Below are 20,088 nucleotides of genomic sequence, written 5' to 3'. Positions count from 1 at the left end.
CTAGTCTAGCAGCTCCTTAGTTCTCTCCCTTGAGAAGGCAGTGTGCTTGTGTTCACACCAAAAGCTTACAGCCTTTCATTTCTACAGATTTCCTAGTTAAATCCTGGCTGGTGATTCACTTAGAATTACTTTACTGCCAGACTGAAATGATAACAAAATATTCTCAAAATCGAGAAAAGGAAAAAAAAAAAATCACTGCTACCTGCCACAGGCCACTTACAAGGTGCCACCTGATGGTTTGTTGAATGAATGGCGGAACTCTAGAAATCAAATGGGTTTTGCTTTCCGTTTGGTGAGGGTTCTCTTTTTTCTATGTTCACATGCACTCACAATGTTTACACATTTATAATAGGAATGGTCAAATTTTGCATTCCACTTCTGGTTATGCTAGACTTTCACATGTAGCCACAGTCTTCTAAATAATCACTTTTAATGATCCTATACCATTTTTTCAAATTGGTGTATAACGATTAATTTAAACAAACACCATCTCTACTTTTGAACATATAGGTTGAATCTAAAATTTTACCAACATGGCTGAGTTGGTTAAGCGTCCAACTTTGGCTCAGGTCACGATCTCATGGTTCATGGGTTCGAGCCCGCATCAGCCTCTGTACTGACAGCTCAGAGACTGGAGCCTGTTTCTGATTCTGTGTCTCTTTCCCTCTCTGCCTCTCCCCTGCTCACACTCTCTCAAAAATAAATAAACATTAAAATGTTTTATAATTAAGATAAAATGAAATTTTACCACCATAGATAATACTACGATGAAAAACTTCATACATGTAGACTTTTTTTCCTCCCCTTTAGGATTATTTGAAAATCTATATAGTCTCAGGCACCTGGGCTACTCAGTTGGTTAAGCATCTGACTCTTGATTTTTGGCTCAGGTAGTGATTTCACAGTTTGTGAGATCGAGCCCTTCATTGGGCTCTATGCTGTCAGCAGAGAGCCTTCTTGGGATTTTCTCTCCCCATCTCTCTCTGCCTTTCTTCCTCTCATGTTCTATCAAAATAAATGAATAAAAAATTTAAAAAATAAAATACATAAAAGTATACATAGTCTCAAATGTAATTCCTTAGAGTATGAGAAATTTTACACTCATTGTATACAATGATGTATGTGTCACACACACACATATATGTACATAGATTTGTTTGAACCCTTTTCCCAAGGGATTTACAATACAAGAATCTTTTTTTTTAAACCGTCCCTTAAAAAAATAATACCCAGGACTTTCACTGAGTAGGTAAAGTCATTTAATGACAGTGTATAGAAGAAAAATACTATAGGGGAAGACTTTCAAGAGTAAGAATTGACTAGATGAGCAATGGTTTCCTTCCACTCTTAATTAAGGAAGCCCTTCTGAAAACAGCTCTTCACGCTGAAAGGTCTCATTGAATTTTAGAGCTTGTAGGTCACCTGGTCTAGTCTCTACTAGCTTATTGGTAATACTAGAAAAATACACTACGATGCCTTCATGGGAGACAAAAATTAGAGTTAATTTGATGTTTTGCCTTCCATGCTCAACATGGATCCTATGAATATTTCTATGCAGCCTTTAGAGAAGTTTAAATCACTCTGCAAGTGTTTCCCCCAAAGAGAACATACACAGTTCTTACAAACCATTAATAACTGTCACTTTGGGAGACAAAAACGGTCCATCTAAAAAACAGGTACCTGTTGAGAATGACACCCTTTATTTGTTTATTTTCTCGGAAAATTGTAAGAAATTTACCTCTACGAGGAAGGCCACACAGAATTGGGTGATGGCTGCCACCAAAATCGAAACCCTCCATGATGCCAGTGTTGGGATGAACTGGTAAAAAAAGATTCTTAGCTTTATACCATGCAGACCTTAAATTTTGAAAACACACACAAATAAACATTATCTTATTCAATTTATGTATTTGTAACAGCTCTCTGAGCTCGGAGGGTAGGCATTGCTTTCTCCACTTCAAAGATGAGGTCAGTGCTTTGCCTAAGGATGCAAAGTCAATCAATAAACAGAGCCAGAATTCAAATGAGAACTGACTGCCTCTTGGCCTGTGTTTCCTCCACTGCCTGAGAGTAAACATTCGGTAAAATGTGCCATGGGTCACAGACATGGGACAAAACACTTTGGAACCTGTGTGTCTCTCTTCATTTTTATCTTTTCAAATGGAGGTAAGAGGATGCAGGATAAAGTCATTCATCTAATAATGCTATCACTTCTAATCCTCCCAAAGTTAAAATCTACTTGGAGTTCATTCATTCAGTGAGATTGACGTATGTGTAAAACATAAAGGTCAAAGAGGTTTATCAGTTGCTTTTGATACCAGGTGGAAAATTTCTGAACAAAGGTTCCGAGTCCTAAGTCTAATGGCTTTATCAAAGTTGAACGCACACAACCCACCTCTTTTAAGGATTTCAAGGGTACCTATTGGACACCAATTATGAATAACTGATAGGTATTAACACTACAACTTCCCATGCTGGCATCAGTGGCAAGAGACTACTCCCACAGCCCCCTTTCTGATCCCAAAGTCAAACATGGGGGCTGAGCTGTTGTTAGGACTAAAACCACAGATCCTCCACAGCATCTGATTGCCCCCTTGCAATTCTCATCCCCAGTCAATTCGCATCCCGAGCGGGTTATTGCGCTTTATTTCCTCCCCTCATGTAGAGACTGCCTTTCTCAGGGTTGTGAGACAGAGCACCTGGGTGCAGAGCTGTCTGGAGACCGTTGTGAGATCTGGCAGTGGGTCAGAGCGTAGTGGAGAACCTGATCCTTCCCCTCCCTGCAGCTCCTGCCCTGATCTGAGAAGACTCCTCTCCATCCCTTGGCCTGGAAACACTTGTCACACTGCTTTGGAATTATCTGCCCACGGGATGCTCTTCCTTCCTAACCTCTGAACTGAAGGGCTGTGCCCACGCCTTACACATCTTGGGCTCGCTAGTGACAAGCATGCTCTGGAGCCTCATAATGTCTTGTAAGTGACTAAATGGTCTAGACTCTCATTTCCTAAATGCATCTCCCTCCATAGACTCTCTGCTCAAGTATATAGCATCACGTAATTAGGCTGCCATCACGTAATCAGGCTGTCCTAAAAGCCCTGCTGGAAAGCCTGCTCAGATATGTTCCTTGACTCTCTGTTGCTCTCAGGAGAAAGCCCAAACTCCCCTGGCCACCTTTGTCCAGCCACACCACGCCTTCCTCACATTCCGCAGCATGTAGCCTCAGGCTTTGCCAATCTTCCAAGCATTCTGTGAAACAAGCCTTGCTTTCGATTTTTATTTCAGCCACCTTACATTCTTTTGCATTTCCAAGACAAAAGAGATTCTTGCAGCCCTCTCTGCTTGTGCTCAGGCTGTTCTCCTGGTTTGAAATACCCTTACCTCCTACCTAGCAAAATCCAGCCTATCTTGTGGACCCAGATCAAGTTGAGCCTGCTCCATGAGGCCCTCCATGATGGTACAGCGTACAGGCCCCTTGAGAGCTCCTCCTTCCTGTGTTCTTCCCACTTCTCTCTACACCCTCTACAAGCACAGGTGGTCCCAGGTGGCCATGTCATCATTTCACTCGCATAGGACACAATGTCCTCAACAAAACTATAGACTGCAAGTCGAGTCAATCCCTCTCTTTCATTTCTCCCACAATGCTGGCTCTAAGAATGGGTTCAATGACCTCTTCTTAAATTTTATTTTAACCCACCACCCCTTGGATTAAATGATGCCCACTGAAATAAATCTCCCCATAGTCAATGTCTGACAGACAGAACCTGATTGGCTTACAAGTCAACTTTTTCTTACTCCTTACAACTACATTATAAAGGATTTCTACTTTATGTTTAAAAAACGACACTTGAAGAATTACTGAATTAGCACATCAGTTTATCATATTAGCATAACATGGATGAATAAAGTATCCAAAAGCATTTTTACGTGTGAATAGGATAAATTTTCCAAATTGATAATACAGATGATATGGGAACAAGCAGAGGTTAGCATACGTGTGATGAGTAATTTGTTCCTCTAGGAAGTCAGAATAGCCTCGACAATGTGAAATGGTTGGAGAGAATACGGTAATGCCTGACTTGCAAATTACAGTACAAATATGGTCCCATTGCACATATGAGTCACTCCAGAGGTGGAAATGAATACCACTTACCTCCATTCCACGATATATATCTTGAAAGTCAGAAAACAGAATGAAAACTGTGAGGCCCAAGGCAGATATCAGCAGAAATGAGAATATATCTGAAGAAACACCAAACGTTATTTTTAGATGCTAAACGAATGTTTCATATAATTTGGCACACACTGCAGAATCATCTCTGTTGGGCAAATATCGGCTATATCTTCAGATGTTTTGATAGATCCTCATATGTTTTAAAATATGTTCTAATGCTTACCAGACAAAGGTGACAGCTTCACATCTTTCCTTTGAAAGGCGTGCTATGGAAAACTGCTGATCTAATACAAGACACTCCATAAGGGATTCACGTCAGCTGAGAAGTCCAGGAGGGCCGGGACGCCCTGCAGTGACCAGCCTACGTGAAGGGTCACCAGAGAAGCCCCAATGCTTTATCACTGCGTGTCTGGTGAATTGTGCATGAATGGATGAACGGTCAGTCCTCTTAGTATCATTGCATTCTTTGTTGCCTGGAGAATAAAGTCCAAGGGTCTTCAACTGACATTCAAGGCCTTCCTTGAATGGAATCCAATTTCCATCAGCCTTTCTGTTCTAGTCTCTTATTGCTCCTTCTTATGTGTTGGAGGGGGGTTAAATCACAAACCTGCTACTTCCACGGAGGACTTTGTTCACGAAGTACCCTGTGTAGCGGATATTCTTTATGTCTTGGCAGTTTTTCTTAAATTTTTCTTAAAAAGCCCAATTCAGACACCACGTTCTTTTTAAGGACTACCCAGGCCTCTCTCACAAAGTTTTCTTTCATAGGGTTATGTAACACCTTGCTTTGCAAGATCTTCCTTTATGCATCTACTAGACTGTAACCACTTAAAAGTGACTTTGTATGCCCTTCTGTAGGACTCTGAATTGAAAGCATGAGGAGCTATCATGTACATCTGCTGGGTTCTTTCTCTCCAACCTGCCCGAATGGCTTTGCTTTAGGAAGCTTAAACTTCCCAGGATGCACTGTGCCAACACCACTGTTTTTATCCCTCCGGCCCTACCCACGTCTGCATCCACAGAGCTTTTACACACTTTGTAGATGGGCCTTACAAAGGTTTTCTGATGAGGTTAGCACCTTCAGGCCCAAACAATTGGATTTCATCAGTGTTGCCATGATATAAAGGATCCTAACACACTCTAAAATTTATAAACAAACAAACAAACTGGATGTTCTCTTGTATTCTCTCTACTTCATTTATTCCAAGGTTTATGGCCTGCCAGCCCCCAACTCTATACAGGTCTATACCAACCAAAAATCGGAGATGACAGTGCCTCTGCAGCTGGCCCTATTTTTGTGAAGACATCAAAGCTGTTTCACCCCTGTGCACCTACACACCCCCTCATATTCATCCAAGCTTCACTTGATATATACAGCTAGATGCCACACCTCCCAGAAGAAGAGCCAGGCTTGCTTGGGGGGGGTGTGAAGCAGAGAGAAGAAAAAGCAGGGGCACCAGGATCGCTTATTTCCCCAAATAATGTGTGCAGCTGGGTAAGAAGAGACCAGGAGATGGCTGTGTGGATTTTTCATTTATGTCATTGTTTCCATGTCCCAGGGACCCAGATGTTGGGAAGAAGATGATGCCCCAAGTGCCCATCCTGACGAAGGCCTGGTAGTCACAGCAACTGAGTGGAGTGCTGGACACATCACACCATCCTTAGACTAATGATCTGAAAAGCAGGCCAGGTGGGCACACGAATGACCAGTGTGGAAGGAAAATTATAAGGCCTTCATGTAATTCAGCTTTGATTGGAGAACATAATGATAAACGGAAGTGAATGTTGCCTCCCTAGATCAGTTGCTGTTGATGAGGAAGCTTGAAAGAATGGTACTCTTTTTGCACACGTCATTTGGGAAGACATGTCCTGGGCAAGACACTACAGATTGTTTGCAAGGAAGGGAAGGGTTTGCAAATAGTCACATCTGTTTCCATAAAGATTAAGTTTGTATTCTTTCTAGATCGTCTCATTATAAAGTTGATCTGCCAAAGGCTATCAAGAAAGATACAGAGTTGAAAATAAAATTGCTTGATATTGTAATAGAAAGTTCCAAGGACTTTTGAGACTAAATGACTTATTAGGAGATTCTGTTGTTAGAATATTTGTTTATAAAACTTGTTTTTAACTTAAGATTTTCAGTTATTTTCGATGTAGGACTTGAGTTTACCCACAAGCTTTAAGTCACTATGATGTAACTAATTCGGTTCTCACTTAATTCAATGTATGTAAAAAGCTTTGTAGTTACTGTTCAAACTAAAGTACTTGCCAAAGTAATATATCATATCCTCCTTGTAAAATACATTCACAATCAAAAAAAAGGACTATAAGTGATTTCCCTTAAAACATAAAGCAGAATCTTGATTTGTTGTGACAAGAGCCAAGGGCATTATCAAACACTGAATCAAAACTAAAAAATATCATAAGAAAATCAGGAAGAAGTTTATAGAAAATATAAAATGAAAGGAAGGTCTTAGCATGCTCTCAAAACCTTTGAAAAAACAGCTGTACCAAAAAAAAAAAAATGGGGTGTGGTAGTGACAATAGATAGAATGGTAAATAATTACTAAAACTAGTTTAACATAGTAAAGGTATGTTTCTAATTTAGGAATAGGAATGAGGTTTACTTTTCTAATATCTATGACTTATTTAGAAAATTACAGATTACAGGTTATGCCATACGATGGCAAAACTATAGTAAATTCCCCAGAGCAGAAATTTTAAAGGCCAGGTTCTCTGATCAGGACAATAAAACTAGAAATTATTAACTAAATTTAATGAAAAATCCCTTCTAACATACAGATTTAACACAAAATTCAAAACATCAGCTGGGACAAAAAAAAGCAAATCAAGTCCATTTGCAGACTGTTGAATAAAGAGGACTAGAGGAATGAAAATGACATCCCTTTCCACTTGAAAAGGAAACCTCTCTATTCTGAAAACTAGGTGGGTCAGAGAAGAAATCAAGTCATAGAGACATGTGAAAATGTAAAGAACGTGGCCCAAACTTTGTCGATCTTGAATGATTTTCTTGTTTCACAAGAATCAAAAGAAAATACTTACATTATAAAGTCAATTCAAACATTACAATTTTTTCAGAGAAAGTAAGAAGGAAGAAAAAGAATGAAAAAAACAAAATTTAATAAGTTAGAAAAGAGAAAGCATACAGAATTTATTAAATCTGAGAACTGGTCTTTTAAAGAAAACCAGCAAAAATATAGTTCTTGTAAGAATATATGAAAGGTAACACATACAGGATGAGAATATTAAAAGAGTTATAAAAGGCAATAACATTATAAGAACATACGACTCAAAATCTTATGCTGAGACTCAATAATCTCAATGAACTAGAAATATCTGGGGGAAAACTTGTTATGTGAAAACACAGTTTAAAAACAGGATAATTTGGGGCACCTGGGTGGGTCAATCAGCTAAATGTCCGACTTTAACTCAGGTCATGATCTCGAAGCCCCTGAGTTTGAGCTCCCTGTCAGGCTCTGTGCAGACAGCTCAGAGCCTGGAGCCTGCTTTGCATTCTTTGTCTCCCTCTCTGTTCCTCCCCCACTCACACTTTGTCTCTCTCTCTCTCAAAAGTAAATAAACATTAAAACAATAAAATAAAATAAAATAAAATAAAATAAAATAAAATAAAATAAAATAATAGAAAGAGGGTAACAAATTAGTCCTTTAAAAAAAAACCAATTCTTTCAAAGGAAGGATATAGAGCCAGATTATTTTACTGGGTTCTTGCAAATTGTCAAGAATAGACCATATACATCTATAAAGTTTTTTTTTTCCCCAGGAAAGAAAAAGTAAGAGTTTTCAAGCTTAATAACCTAACAAACCACTACCCACACACGCAAAATCAATCCAACAGGAAATGCAGATATCAAAAAGCTATAAAATTTGAGGGGCCTGGGTGGCTCAGTTGGTTGAGTGTCCGACTTCAGCTCAGGTCATGATCTCACAGTTCCTGAGTTCAAGCCCCATCTAGGGGTTTGTGCTGACAGCACAGAGCCCGGAGCCTGCTTCGGCTTTCTCTTTGCCGTGCCCTCTTTTCTCTCAAAAACAAACATTAAAAAAAATTTTTTTTAAATAAAGAATGAACAAATGGAGAAGCATAATATAATATGTCTTTAAAACTGAGGACTTAATTGTGTAAACATTACAATTTCCCCAAAGTATCAAAATTCAAAAAAGGAATTTTAAAAAAGCCTTACAATTTATTCTAGAGTTTATCTGGAAAGATGAACAAGAAAGAGAAGTAAAAAATGTTTGAAAACTGAAGAGTAATGAAGATACATCAATCTAACTGCTTATTAAAACATTATAAAACTGTAGCTAAATAAATGAAACTATAATTTTTAAAGTATAGTGATAGACCAAGAATAAGCTGGCATGTTAATGAGACAGAAAAGATAGTCTAGGAACTAATTAATTGTATATAAATTAATATGTTAGTATATAACATAAAAACTCACATAATATAAATTATGTATATAATGAAGCCATAAGTATACATGAATATGTAGGTATGATAAAGGTGGCATATAATCAGTTGGGAAATAAATGATGAAAAGAAATATTAAGTAATAAAATCTGCTGGGAAAACGAGCCACTAGTTAGATAAAGTAGTTTGATCTCTACTTCAAACTGTATGATGAAGTTAGATTTAAAAAGCATTAAAAGAAATTTAAAAAACAAGAGAAATGCTAATCTACCTGATTTTGCAATGGGAAAAACTTCTCTGTGCCTAAAGGCAATGCGAAGACAATCGCAAAGGAATAAACAACTCATACAAATAAATAAGACATAGAAGAGTGACCCTGTTGGAAAAGAATGGATAAAAATGTACGTAGGCAATTCAGAGAAGAGATGGCTAAAATCATGAAAATGTGTTCATCCTCACTGGTGATTCAAGAAATGCACAGAATAAAGTAACTTGCCCAATGTTGTGAAGCTACAAAGAGGTCAAGTTGTATCTGAATTGGTTAGAAAAGTCTTTTACAAAGTATCAGGATATATATACTCAAAATCATTCTTGATGACTCACAACAGGACAGGACTCCTAACTATTTAATAATGCATGTGTGTATCTGCACATAAGGAGTTTCCTGCCCAGGTTTCTACCACTCATGAAAATTATCCTTCAATACTCCATTAAAAAAAAAAACACTTTAAATGGAATTACATTTAAAAAAATTTTTTTAACGTGTATTTATTTTTGGGAGAGAGAGAGACAGAGTGCAAGTGGGGGAGGGGCAGAAAGAAAGGGAGACACAGAATCTGAAACAGACACCAGGCTCTGAGCTGTCAGCACAGAGCCTGATGTGGGGCTCAAACTCAGGACCTGCAAGATGATGACCTGAGCCGAAGTCAGACGCTTAACCTACTGAGCCACCCAGGCGCCCCTCTTTTTTAATTGCAAGATAACGCTGAGAAAATACAGAAAGTGAAAGAAAAGAACAAAAAAAAATGGTGGATAACTAGAGGGAGAGCTTGTAAGAATGAGAGCAAGTCACAAAAGCATTATACAACCATTTGTAGATACTTCATTCCAGAGTTCAGCCATCACTGTACCACTGAACTGCAACTCTGGGGAGGGTGGGGAAATGGAAGGAAAATTAAACTTCATATACTCACAGTTTGTGTAGATGGGTTTTCGAAATGGCTTTCCCTTAGAGAAGATAAATGCTGCTGTGATACAGTTGATGGTGGTGAGGGGCCACAGTGTGGTACTCTCAAAACTTAAAACTGAACCAGGAACCAGCGTTGCATTTTCAGTCCCATTTCTCTCCAAACTCACATTCATTGAGAAATTACTTTGGTTGTCCAGAAAGCACTTACTACAAGAGAATCGCCAACAATCATGGGATTTTCTATTCCATTTTTATCCAGGTGGCGGGAAAACAAAAAAAGTTTATCACTGCCATGGGGTCTCAGCTTTCAGATTGTCCCAGCCAGTAACTACCAAGACATATTTTGTTCACCTCTTGCAATGACAAAGCAGAAATAACAATTAGAACAAGTCAAAATTATTCTTTGTCTATCATACCATTTAGAACAAGTGATTTGTGTTGAAAGGGCTTGGATGATAATTTTCTATGAAATCCCTTTCAGTTCAGAACAAATGAACCATGGCTGCCCATGTGTGTGCACTAGTGCATGTTGGGGGAGGGTTGTGGTGGGCACGTGTGTGTGTGTGTGTGAGAGAGAGAGAGAGAGAGAGAGAGAGAGTATGTATGTGTTGTTTTCTCTTCTGAGGACTAATATAAGCCTACTACCTTAGGTCCTGATTATGAATCTTCTGCTCTATATCACTCTCTTCCTGAGGATCCAAGAATGACCCTCTCCTGTTTCTGAGTGTCAGTGGCTCTATTTTGCTAATAAATTAAATGCCAACTTCTCAGGCAAGCCCAGAAATCTTCGAATCTGGCTTCCTGCCCTTATCTTTTGCCAGCCCTCCTCTGCTCCTTATACTCCAAACACATAGGAAAACTTTCTGTTCCCCAAGTACTACAGTTTGCACACGCCTGAGTCGAATACTCTATTCCGTCTCCATCCCTCTGTTGTCTTTAGTTCACTGGAAAGTTTGCCTACTGCTCTCTGTTCTTGCTTCTAGTGCTGTATTTAGCTCATTGTTCTGCAATTATTCATTCACATGTTTTTATTTTCCACCCCTGGGATGAGAGTTCCTTGAATATGGAATTTCTCTTTTGGGTTTACTTTGTTGTGATTTTACCCAAATTTACAATGCCTTAACACCTAGCACAGAAATGCCACAGAATAGTTGCTCAGAAAAACATTTGTTTAAAAGATGAGCCTTCCCAGTCCATATTGATCTATTTGCAATGTTTATTTTTTTTAATCTCCAAACTCACAAATTAGTTTGTATCAGCTTTCTTGTTCAGCTTGAAACTTTTTACTCTTGTTTATAGATGAAATTAGTTCCCAATAAATAGACTTAAGTCTTAATATCTTTGGTTCCCTAGGGTCTCGCAATGTGTTTGGCATATGGTAGATGTTCAATTAATGTTTGCTGAGTACATTAATGAAACAAATAATCAGTAGTCACAAAATGTTTTTGCACAAAGGGGACAGATAGACCAGAAGGCCTGAATTATAGAGTTTAACACAAAAATATATTTAATCTGTTATACTTACATTGCAGATAAGAGAGTCTAGTGTTGCATGGTTAGTTTTAAAGGCAGGACTACCTAGCCATCATCCATTTAGCTATCCCTGCTTGTCTCCCAGATTCAGAATTTTACTTATCTGAATATATGCCTTCCGATGAGGAGAAAAATCTGGTTTTGAGACAAAAATGAATTCTCTACTCCAAGCAATAATACTTGAATTGCTGAATTTAGGGTATAAATGGCAATCTTAGACATCATTCAGTAGTTTTCAATCTTTCACTGGTTGCTGGGGCTCCGGTGCCTCAGGAGCATCATGGAGTCTGTGAAGGGGAGTTTGTCCACGCCTTACCTCAAAAAGAGCAGTCCCTTTTCTGCCTTTCCTTTTGGAGGTCAGGCAGGCCTTTTCAGAAGAAAGTAGTTTGAATACCTATGGTATAGTTCCCCACATTTTACCCTTAATTTATCCTTACAGAAATTAAAACCCGGGGTGGTAAAGATTTGCCCCGAGTCTAGTGTTCAAAGCAATGAGAACAATGATACCATCAACAAACATTTTAATTTTAACATTCTTTTGAAAAACTCAAGCTAATTTAAGCCAATCTCTCTTGTAAATCAGGGGCCAGCTAAGTCCATAGGCCAAATCCAACTCAACACCTCTTTTTGTAAATAAAGTTTTATTGGAACATAGTCACACCTACTTTTTATTGATTGTCTATGTCTGCTTTTCACTACAACAGTAGTACTGAGTAATTGCAACAGACACTGTCTAGTCCACAGAGCCTAAAGTATTTACTGTCTAGCCCTATGTAAGAAACGTTTGCTGACCTCTGGTCTATATGATAGCCAAACCACCAGGGAATGAATGCATTCATTTAGTAAACACATTTAGTCTACACATTAACAACCAATGTGAAGATCTCTCCCCCCCCCCCACTGACATGGCTCACCCCAGGACTCCACCTATTAACTGTGTTTGGTGTTCTATCCTGACATTGGTAGCATAGAACCCTGGAGACCCAACTGTTGTTAATTAAAAATTTAGGGTGTATGTTCAACCAAGTTGTACAGTGACATCGGGCACTCGTTGTATCACCTTCAGAAAGGAAAACTAAAAAAACTGAACTTTACCTGTATCTGTAGACCTCACAATACCAGGGCTGCTGCTTCACATAGAGAAATGCACAGATTTGCACAATGCAGGTGAAACAGGTGTTCAAAAAGACTGAGAGCAACAAAGGGGGAGAGAGGAGCTGTCCTGCCGGTCGGTAAGGAGCCAGTTTGGGGTAGGCATGAGTTGAACTCACTGAAAGACAAATGCATTTTCCCCTATTACGGTTTCATCATTGACAATAGAAGACTGAGATGCCTGTTATCTTGAGACTTCCGTTAGGATTCAGATTCAGCAAACATGAACTCAGGGTTTACATCTAGGGAAGCACATTGCTTAGGTGTATATCCAATGCTACCAGCCTTTGCCTCTTCCATGCTTTTGTTTTACCTTCAGAAACAAAAAGTAATAGGTTTAAAAGCTCTATAAATAATACATTTACCATATTTCATGGTGCATATATTTTCTTCACAACAAGACGACCAGGAAAGGTATGTAAAATAGAAAGGTGGCCTTCCACATGGATAAGCAGTACTATGATCTCTCAGTGCTAGTAGGAAGGCAGAGAGTTTAAGATAAGGAGAGTAAGAGGCATCAGGCTAGATTAATCTTCATATGCTGGAGATTATTTTTAAGTACTGATTTTATTATTCATTCATCCAACATTCTCTGAGCACTTTAGTGTGCCAGGATAGATGCTAGAGGTGTGTTCTGTTCCCTGCTGGATAAGTGTGTAAAGGGAGAACTGCTAGAGTGTATTAAGCTTGGTTAGGAAAAATAACTCAAAACAGTCTTGCTTCCAGATGAGAGTATTAAAATGTATTATAACTTTGATCCTAGAGTTTATGTATTTTTTTTTAATTTAAAGGATAGGCGATAGGCAGAGATTAAACAGAACAACAAAAACAACAGACTGCATCCTTCTTAGGAGCCATATGTTCTAACAAGCTATTGAAAATGGAATGTACTTTGCTTCTTAGGGCAGTGCAGGGAAGAAGCATGGAAAAGTCAGGAATTAGATACACTACATCAAAGGTTTACACGAGAGTCGTGTTTCACTTCTTGTCTTCATAGCTGATACCTTTTCCTTTTTCATAGCAAATCATTGGTTTCTTTGATGTAAGGAAGAAAGTAGAGTGTGTATGCTGAGGTTTGTGTTCATGAATGAAGGGGTAGGGTGGTAGGAGCAGATGTCCAGTCTGGGATGATAAAACTCTAAAGTACGTCTTCAGTTTGCTCGGTGGGTTCTTGGGTAATCACCTGAACCCTCTGGTACTTCATTTTTCTCATGTATAAAATGAATGTGTTGGAATATCTAAATGGTCTCCAAAGTCTCTTCCAACTCTTTTACTCTAAAGCTCTATGACTATCTAAGGATTTACCTTTTTTTGCTTAAGTTCATTTATTTATTTATTTATTTATTCATTTGGAGACAGAGTGAGCAGAGAAGGGGCAGAGAGAGAGGGGGAGAGAGAATCCGAAGCAAGTTCTGCACTGTCAGCATGAAGACTGATGCAGGTCTTGAACTCACAAACCGCGAGACCACGACCTGAGCTGAAACCAAGAGTCAGAGGTTTAACTGAATGAGCCACCCAGGTGCACCTAAGGCTTTACCTTTACCAATTTAATCAATATTTCCCTGGGACAGTGCTAGGCTGCAAGCTGTGAAGTATGCACAGATGAGGAGGTCATCTCATCTGCCCCAAAGAACTTGAAGTCTAATGGAAGACAAAGACGGGTTGTAATAAAGAATTTGGTTGGCTTTTATTCCCAGTTCCTGGGATGTATCCTCTAAGTTGTTGGGATTTCCTAAGTTGATAGGAGTGTCTTTATTCATGATAGCAATGATGGTTTATGCAAATAAGATGACAGATGGCAGGCATAAAGAGAGTTGGTGATAAAATGAGAATCCAGCATATAGATGCCATGACACCAAAGGCTGAGATCAACTTGGGGCACCTGGATGGCTCAGCTGGTTTAAGCATCCGACTCTTGACTTTAGCTCGGGTCATGATCTCATGGTTCATGAGTTCAAGCCCCACATCAGGCTCCGTGCTGGCAGTGCAGAGCCTGCTTGGGATTCTCTCTCCCTCTCTCTCTGTCCTTCCCCTGCTTGCCCTCTCTCTTTCTCTCTCAAAAATAAAACTCAAAAAAAAAAAGAAATTTGAAAAATAAAAAGATTGAGATCAACATCATGGCAAATGATTCCACCAATCATGTCTAAATAATGAAACCCCAATAAAAACTCTAGACACCAAAGTTCAGGTGGATTTCCTTGTATGGCAATCCTCTGCATATTGTCACACATTGATATGTCAGGAGGATAAGGCAAACTGACACCCCAGAAAGAGGACAATGGATGTGTGGGGATCCTCCCACCAGACCTCACTCTCCCTTTGGCTGGTTCTGATTTGTATCCCTTTGCTATAATAAAACTGGAATCATATGTATAGCACTTCCCTGAATTCTTTGAGTTGTTGATATGAATCACTGAACCTATGGCGAGAAGAAGAACCCCCAACTTTGCAGCCAGCTAATCAGACTTGTGGGTGTCATGGGGACCCCCAAACTTATGGCTGAGGTCTAAAGTAAGGGCAGTCTTCTGGAGGCTCTGCCCTTCAGTTGTAAAGTCTGGGCTCACTCTGGATGGTTTGTGTGAGAAATCATTGCATGGCACGCAAGGAAGGGGCACCATGTGGACTGTGGTCAATGCAAGGAGACTGTGCCCTGGGGCCACAGAAGGCAGAGAGGCTACAGTCTTTCTAGTTCTTCCCACGTTCCTGCACTCAAGGAAGAAGATGGCCACCAAATGACTAGGCTGTGGATAATGGAGAGAAGTCTAATTGCATCTCTGTGTATTCTGCTCTCCGGTACTCTCTTTCTCAGATGCTCGCTGAGCTTCTGACTTTTCTTTTACACAGAGACTGTGCTAGTTTGAATTATTGGCCTCATTGTGGTAGAGTGCACTTTACCACCCTTTAATTTTGGTTTTGCTTTGTGATTTTCTCTGACCAAAGAGATGTTAGCAGAGGTTTGAGGCCTGCTTGCTTGGCAATGCTCACTCTCTGTGATCATGCTCAGGTCTGTTAGGCCAGCCTGGCTCCAGAATTAAAACTGTGGAGCTGACTTGAATGAAACCCCTAACCTGGGGCAAGACCAACTGATCTACCTCCTAAAACAGATCAGATTCAGCTGACCTAGACCAGATGACTGACAGTCTATCTACAGAGCAATGGTATTGTAAGCCACCGGGTTTTGGGGAGAAGTTTGTTATACAGTTGTAATGTGGTAATAGCTGATTGATAGAGTCCTAACATAAAGAATATTTTAACTTTTCCCATATTAGTAATCCTAATACTTTCTGAGAGAATGTGTATATCTATTAAATTAACGACTAGCATTTAAGGGCCCCTACTATGTTCCAGAGGCTATGCTAAGTGTCTTATACACATCATTTCTTTCTTTTTTTTTTTTCTTAATGATTATTTAATTTGAGAGAGGGGGACAGAGAGCCAATGCTGGCGCAGGCAGAGAGAGAGGGAGACTGAGAATCCCAAGCAGGCTCTGCACTGTCAGCAAGGAGCCCGATGCTGGGCTCGAACCCACAAACTGTGACATCATGACCTGAACTGAAATTGAGAGTCAGACGCTCAACTGACTGAGCCACCCAGGCGCCTCTAAACATTATTTCTTTAAAAATCAATGCAAAATAGGTATCTCATCTCTATTTTACAGGTGAAGAAACTGAGCTTCAGAGACGTAGGGCCCCCTTATATAAAGACCCATAGTTTGTGAGCAACAGGGTGGTAAAATAAACTTAAGTCTGTAAAGCCCCCCATTCTCTGCCCTATAGCATATTACAGTAGTGTGGATTTCATGAATCAAAAAGGATAAAAAACTTTTCTGAATTGCCCAGGTTTCTTCAAAATTATGATGATATATGCAATCATGTTGCATGGAGAGAAATGTAAGCTTGTGAAGTGTTATATTTTATTCAGAATTAATCAGTCTCTCCTCTGAGAGTCCACAGCACATTACTCATTTTGCTGCCCCGTAGTGAGGATGTCTCACATTAAATCTAGTCGTTGACACATGCACTCAGCAGACTGTGAGCTCGTTGAGGGAGGAAATCTAGTCTCATACCATTTCCTGTCCCTTACTGAAATTAGTATAGGGCCTGCTATGTGGGAGGACCTAGCAGTTTCAAATTTTTATTTTCAAAGGATACTCATAATTTTTCAGCATTATTTGGATATAATGTGGGTGTGATTCTCCTAAACAGGTGGCTTGCTTTATATTATGGACATTTCCAGTCATGTAACTCAAATTTCCAGAACCTCCTGAACGCACCTGAACCACATGCAAGATTTTGAATGTGCCTCATGAGGCTTTTAAGGTGAAAAGATCTCTGTCTTCCATGACATTCTCCAAAGGGACCAAGAACCAAAAAAAAAAAAAAAAAAAAAAAAATTTAGGATTCTTTGAAGCAATGTTGGAATTTATGTAAGAGATGCATTTACATAATGGATGGAGTCCCTCCTACAGCCTTTTTCTCTGGACAGTACCTCCTTCCACATGCTGAAATGGTTGGCCTAAATGGAGCCAAATTACATGACCTCATTTTCATTCACAGAAATGACTGGCTTAAGGTAGACATCTTACTCAAGTTAGGTCAATGAATTTTCTCTCCAAAATATTTGCAAATGAGACACCGAGAGGCTCAGCTAATTAGTTGTGCAAAGACAAACAGAAAGGTTATGGAGATTCAATAATAGAGACACCATTTAGGGTCATTTGCAAGGCGAATGAGTTTAAGTCAGATGAAAACAGAGTGGAAAGGAAGAAAGAGACAAGGTGGTTTCTTGGAAATAAAAAAAGTGGCCTCTGTTTTTCACTCTTTGGTGTTCTAGTCCTTCTCTGGACTGGGTGCTTCTGAGTTTCTATTCTCAGATTTTTTTTGAGACTTATATTCATATACATCCTCCTATCTCTATTTTCTTGATCTGAGTGGGTTTTGTTGAAGAGGATAGAGATGCAGCTAGAACAAATTCCTTTCAAAATAGCTCCTATACCTACTACGGTCAAATTGAGCTTTAAGACATACATTTTCTTAATTGACTTCTCTGACTTCATTTTACTATTCTGCTTGATTTCCCCTTTAATATAGCTTGTCTTATTAGCTACCTTTGTGTTACCTTAAAATCTTGTAAGAACAAGGCAGGGTATATATAGATAAGCAGGTGCATAAAAAATTAAATATGCAATGGTATTGTCTTTGTGCCATACTAATTCAGGCTTGAGGTTAAACACCCTAACCTGGGAACCTGGAAAGAAAAGAGCCTTGGTGAGAGTGATTTTATATTAATCATCCAATTGTCAATGACTACTAACATCTGCAGATGAATGTCCACAGTTCTCAACCTGGTAGTCAAGTTCTATGATCTGACCCAACTCATCTTTTCAAATTGTATCTCCTGCTGTTCCTTTTCACATACCCTACAGTGTGGTCAAATTGAAAAACTCATGCCCCAGCTCTCTCTTGCTCATGCTGCCTCATTCTACTTGAAAAGCTCTTCTTTTGGGAAAAGATTTTTGAAATCTGTCCATCCTTTCTATTTTGGTGCAAATGTTACTTCTTCCATGAAGCCATCCTTAGTATTTCTCTCTTTTCTCCATTGCCATCTCTGCCTTAACCCCAGATTATCAGAAATAACCTCTCGTTTCTCTGAACTCCCAAAGCACCTGCTGTGTTCTGGCACTCACTGCTTTTGACTTTCATTTCCTTCATACATTTGTGTGAAGCCCCCTCCCCAACTAACTCTATACTTCAGTGATCAGTCTTTTCATGCCCCAGACACCTATGTACCTAACATATAGTAGGAGATGAACACATCTAAGAGGATGTGGAATGGGGCTTTTCCTCTGTCTGAGGAATTTTACTGATTCTCATATTTGATAATGATAAATCCCAACTGAATGTAAAGAGAGGTCATGCCATATCTCTGTTGTACTCACTCAGAGGTATCCATACTGGTCCAAGTGTAGCCATGCCCCTACCCCCAAGCAATTACCTATGTGCCAAATACATAAGAGAAAACCATGCTTTAAAAGAAATTAAGAGCTGCAAGAATTATGGTTATCTTCCTAGCACCACTCCAATCCAAAATTAGAGGAGGTCATAAGAACTACTCTAGGAGAGACCTGAAGTGTCTTGAGGGGGAAGATTGGCTTGCCACCTTCGGTTGCAATATCAGAGAAGGACGGGGGGGCAGCAGCGAGAGAAACCTATATATCTATCCATTAGGTGAAGTGGAAGCTATGGAAATTAGCCAGGCTGGGGCTGTGTTGGAAGGAATCCGCCCAGTGAGGGCAGTCTGCGGGGGCTAGGGAGCCAAGCAGTAGAAAAAGTCTTCGTGGTGTTTACCACCAGCAGGCAATTGTTGAAAGGAATCCTGGGGAGTCAGAGGGAGAGAATACCACCCATGTCAGGAAGGAGTCTAGTCCAGAGCAATTCACAGGAATCTGAAAAACCCCCAAACTCACCAATGATCCCAAACCAATTGCCTGAAGTTTAGATGCCTGCCACATTAGAGGGTACTTGACAGGACAAAACTACAATACCCCCAAGTGTATAAAGGGCCATTTGCTTTTGTTTTTCCAAGGTTCCCTGAGCAAGAGGCCCAAGGAAAGTAGAGAGTATGGCTTTCTCTCCCACTGCTTGCTTCAAGGTCAGGTTTGATCTAGAGGAAGAAAAAGTTTGAACTGGATGCAAACATGAAATGTTCATTTACGATACCTAGACTTTCGATGTCTGAAGATGAAATCATTTTAATACCTGATATTGACCAGGAAGTGATGTGCCCGTGGGATGATTGGGCTTGCAGTGATGGAAAAACAATAGCGTTTGAAGGCAGAGGAGAAAAACACAAACACTACTACCCACGTTTTTGGATTTTGAATCAATCAGCCTAGCTGTACGCATTCTAACTCTGTTCAAGGGCTCACTGAGTTAGCCAGTTATTTCAAAAGAAGAAAAAGAGATTAGGTGCAGGGTGATATCATTCATCTTGCTGTGAGTGCTTACAGTGTGTGACACACTGTGTTGTACCCTTCACATGCATTGTTTTGTCTGATCCTCACAACCATATGAGAACATTTCATGTCAGAAAATTATTTCATAAATAATTTGCCAAAGTTCTCAGAGATTGGGAGTGGTGAATAGCCATAGCCTTCACCTTTGTGCTACTGCTGCTAGCTTAGCTCCTGGAAGTTCCTGGTGGTTTTTTTTTTCTTCTTCTTTTCTTCTTCTTTTAGCATCATCGACCATGTTCACAAGTAAATCATAAAAAGTGCTTAAAAATAGCCAACATTGCAAAGGCAATATCATTGACTCAAAATGTTCCAGTCATGTGACTATTAATAATGCACAGAAAAATAGGCTAATGGACTACAAATACACATTTCCACCCTAAGAATCGAAATTGATGTCATTTATGTTTCTGACACTGGTAAATTTTGCCACAAGGTTGATGTATCTGTTTCATGTTTTAAGATGCTACATGAAATTCTCAAGGTTATTAATATCCTGCATTGTCTGATTTTTTTTATCTGTTTTCATAACAGTCCCATTGTTGAACAAGGAAAAAGAGATGGCTATGTCATTCTTTTTC

The 20,088-nt window shown here is 39.5% G+C and overlaps 1 protein-coding gene and 1 long non-coding RNA gene across 6 annotated transcripts in view; one reads left to right on the top strand and one right to left on the bottom strand.

Moving 5' to 3' along the window:
• Window positions 1–20,088, bottom strand: part of ATP13A5 (ATPase 13A5) — an 89,863-nt gene that overhangs the window by 829 nt on the left and 68,946 nt on the right. For 3 of the 5 annotated variants that reach the window (XM_045051527.1, XM_045051530.1, XM_045051531.1), the window contains 4 exons: window positions 12,439–12,613; window positions 9,815–10,017; window positions 4,151–4,239; window positions 1,739–1,819 (listed from right to left, as the gene is read on the bottom strand). In XM_045051527.1, coding sequence (XP_044907462.1) covers window positions 1,739–1,819; window positions 4,151–4,239; window positions 9,815–10,017; window positions 12,439–12,613 — 548 coding nt within the window. Of the gene's footprint in view, window positions 1–1,738; window positions 1,820–3,860; window positions 4,240–9,587; window positions 10,018–12,438; window positions 12,614–20,088 lie in introns of those variants that run through there. The other 2 variants (XM_045051528.1, XM_045051529.1) reach the window with 2 other exon arrangements.
• On the top strand, window positions 1,538–6,517 carry LOC123383594. The gene is made up of 3 exons (XR_006593439.1): window positions 1,538–2,972; window positions 4,433–4,609; window positions 5,731–6,517. It is a non-coding gene; the product is annotated as an uncharacterized LOC123383594 (long non-coding RNA).

This window comes from Felis catus, assembly GCF_018350175.1.
Source record: "Felis catus isolate Fca126 chromosome C2 unlocalized genomic scaffold, F.catus_Fca126_mat1.0 chrC2_random_Un_scaffold_69, whole genome shotgun sequence".
NCBI lineage: Eukaryota > Metazoa > Chordata > Mammalia > Carnivora > Felidae > Felis > Felis catus.
The sequence above is the reverse complement of the archived record's forward strand: the minus strand, read 5'-3'. Positions and strand labels throughout refer to the sequence as shown.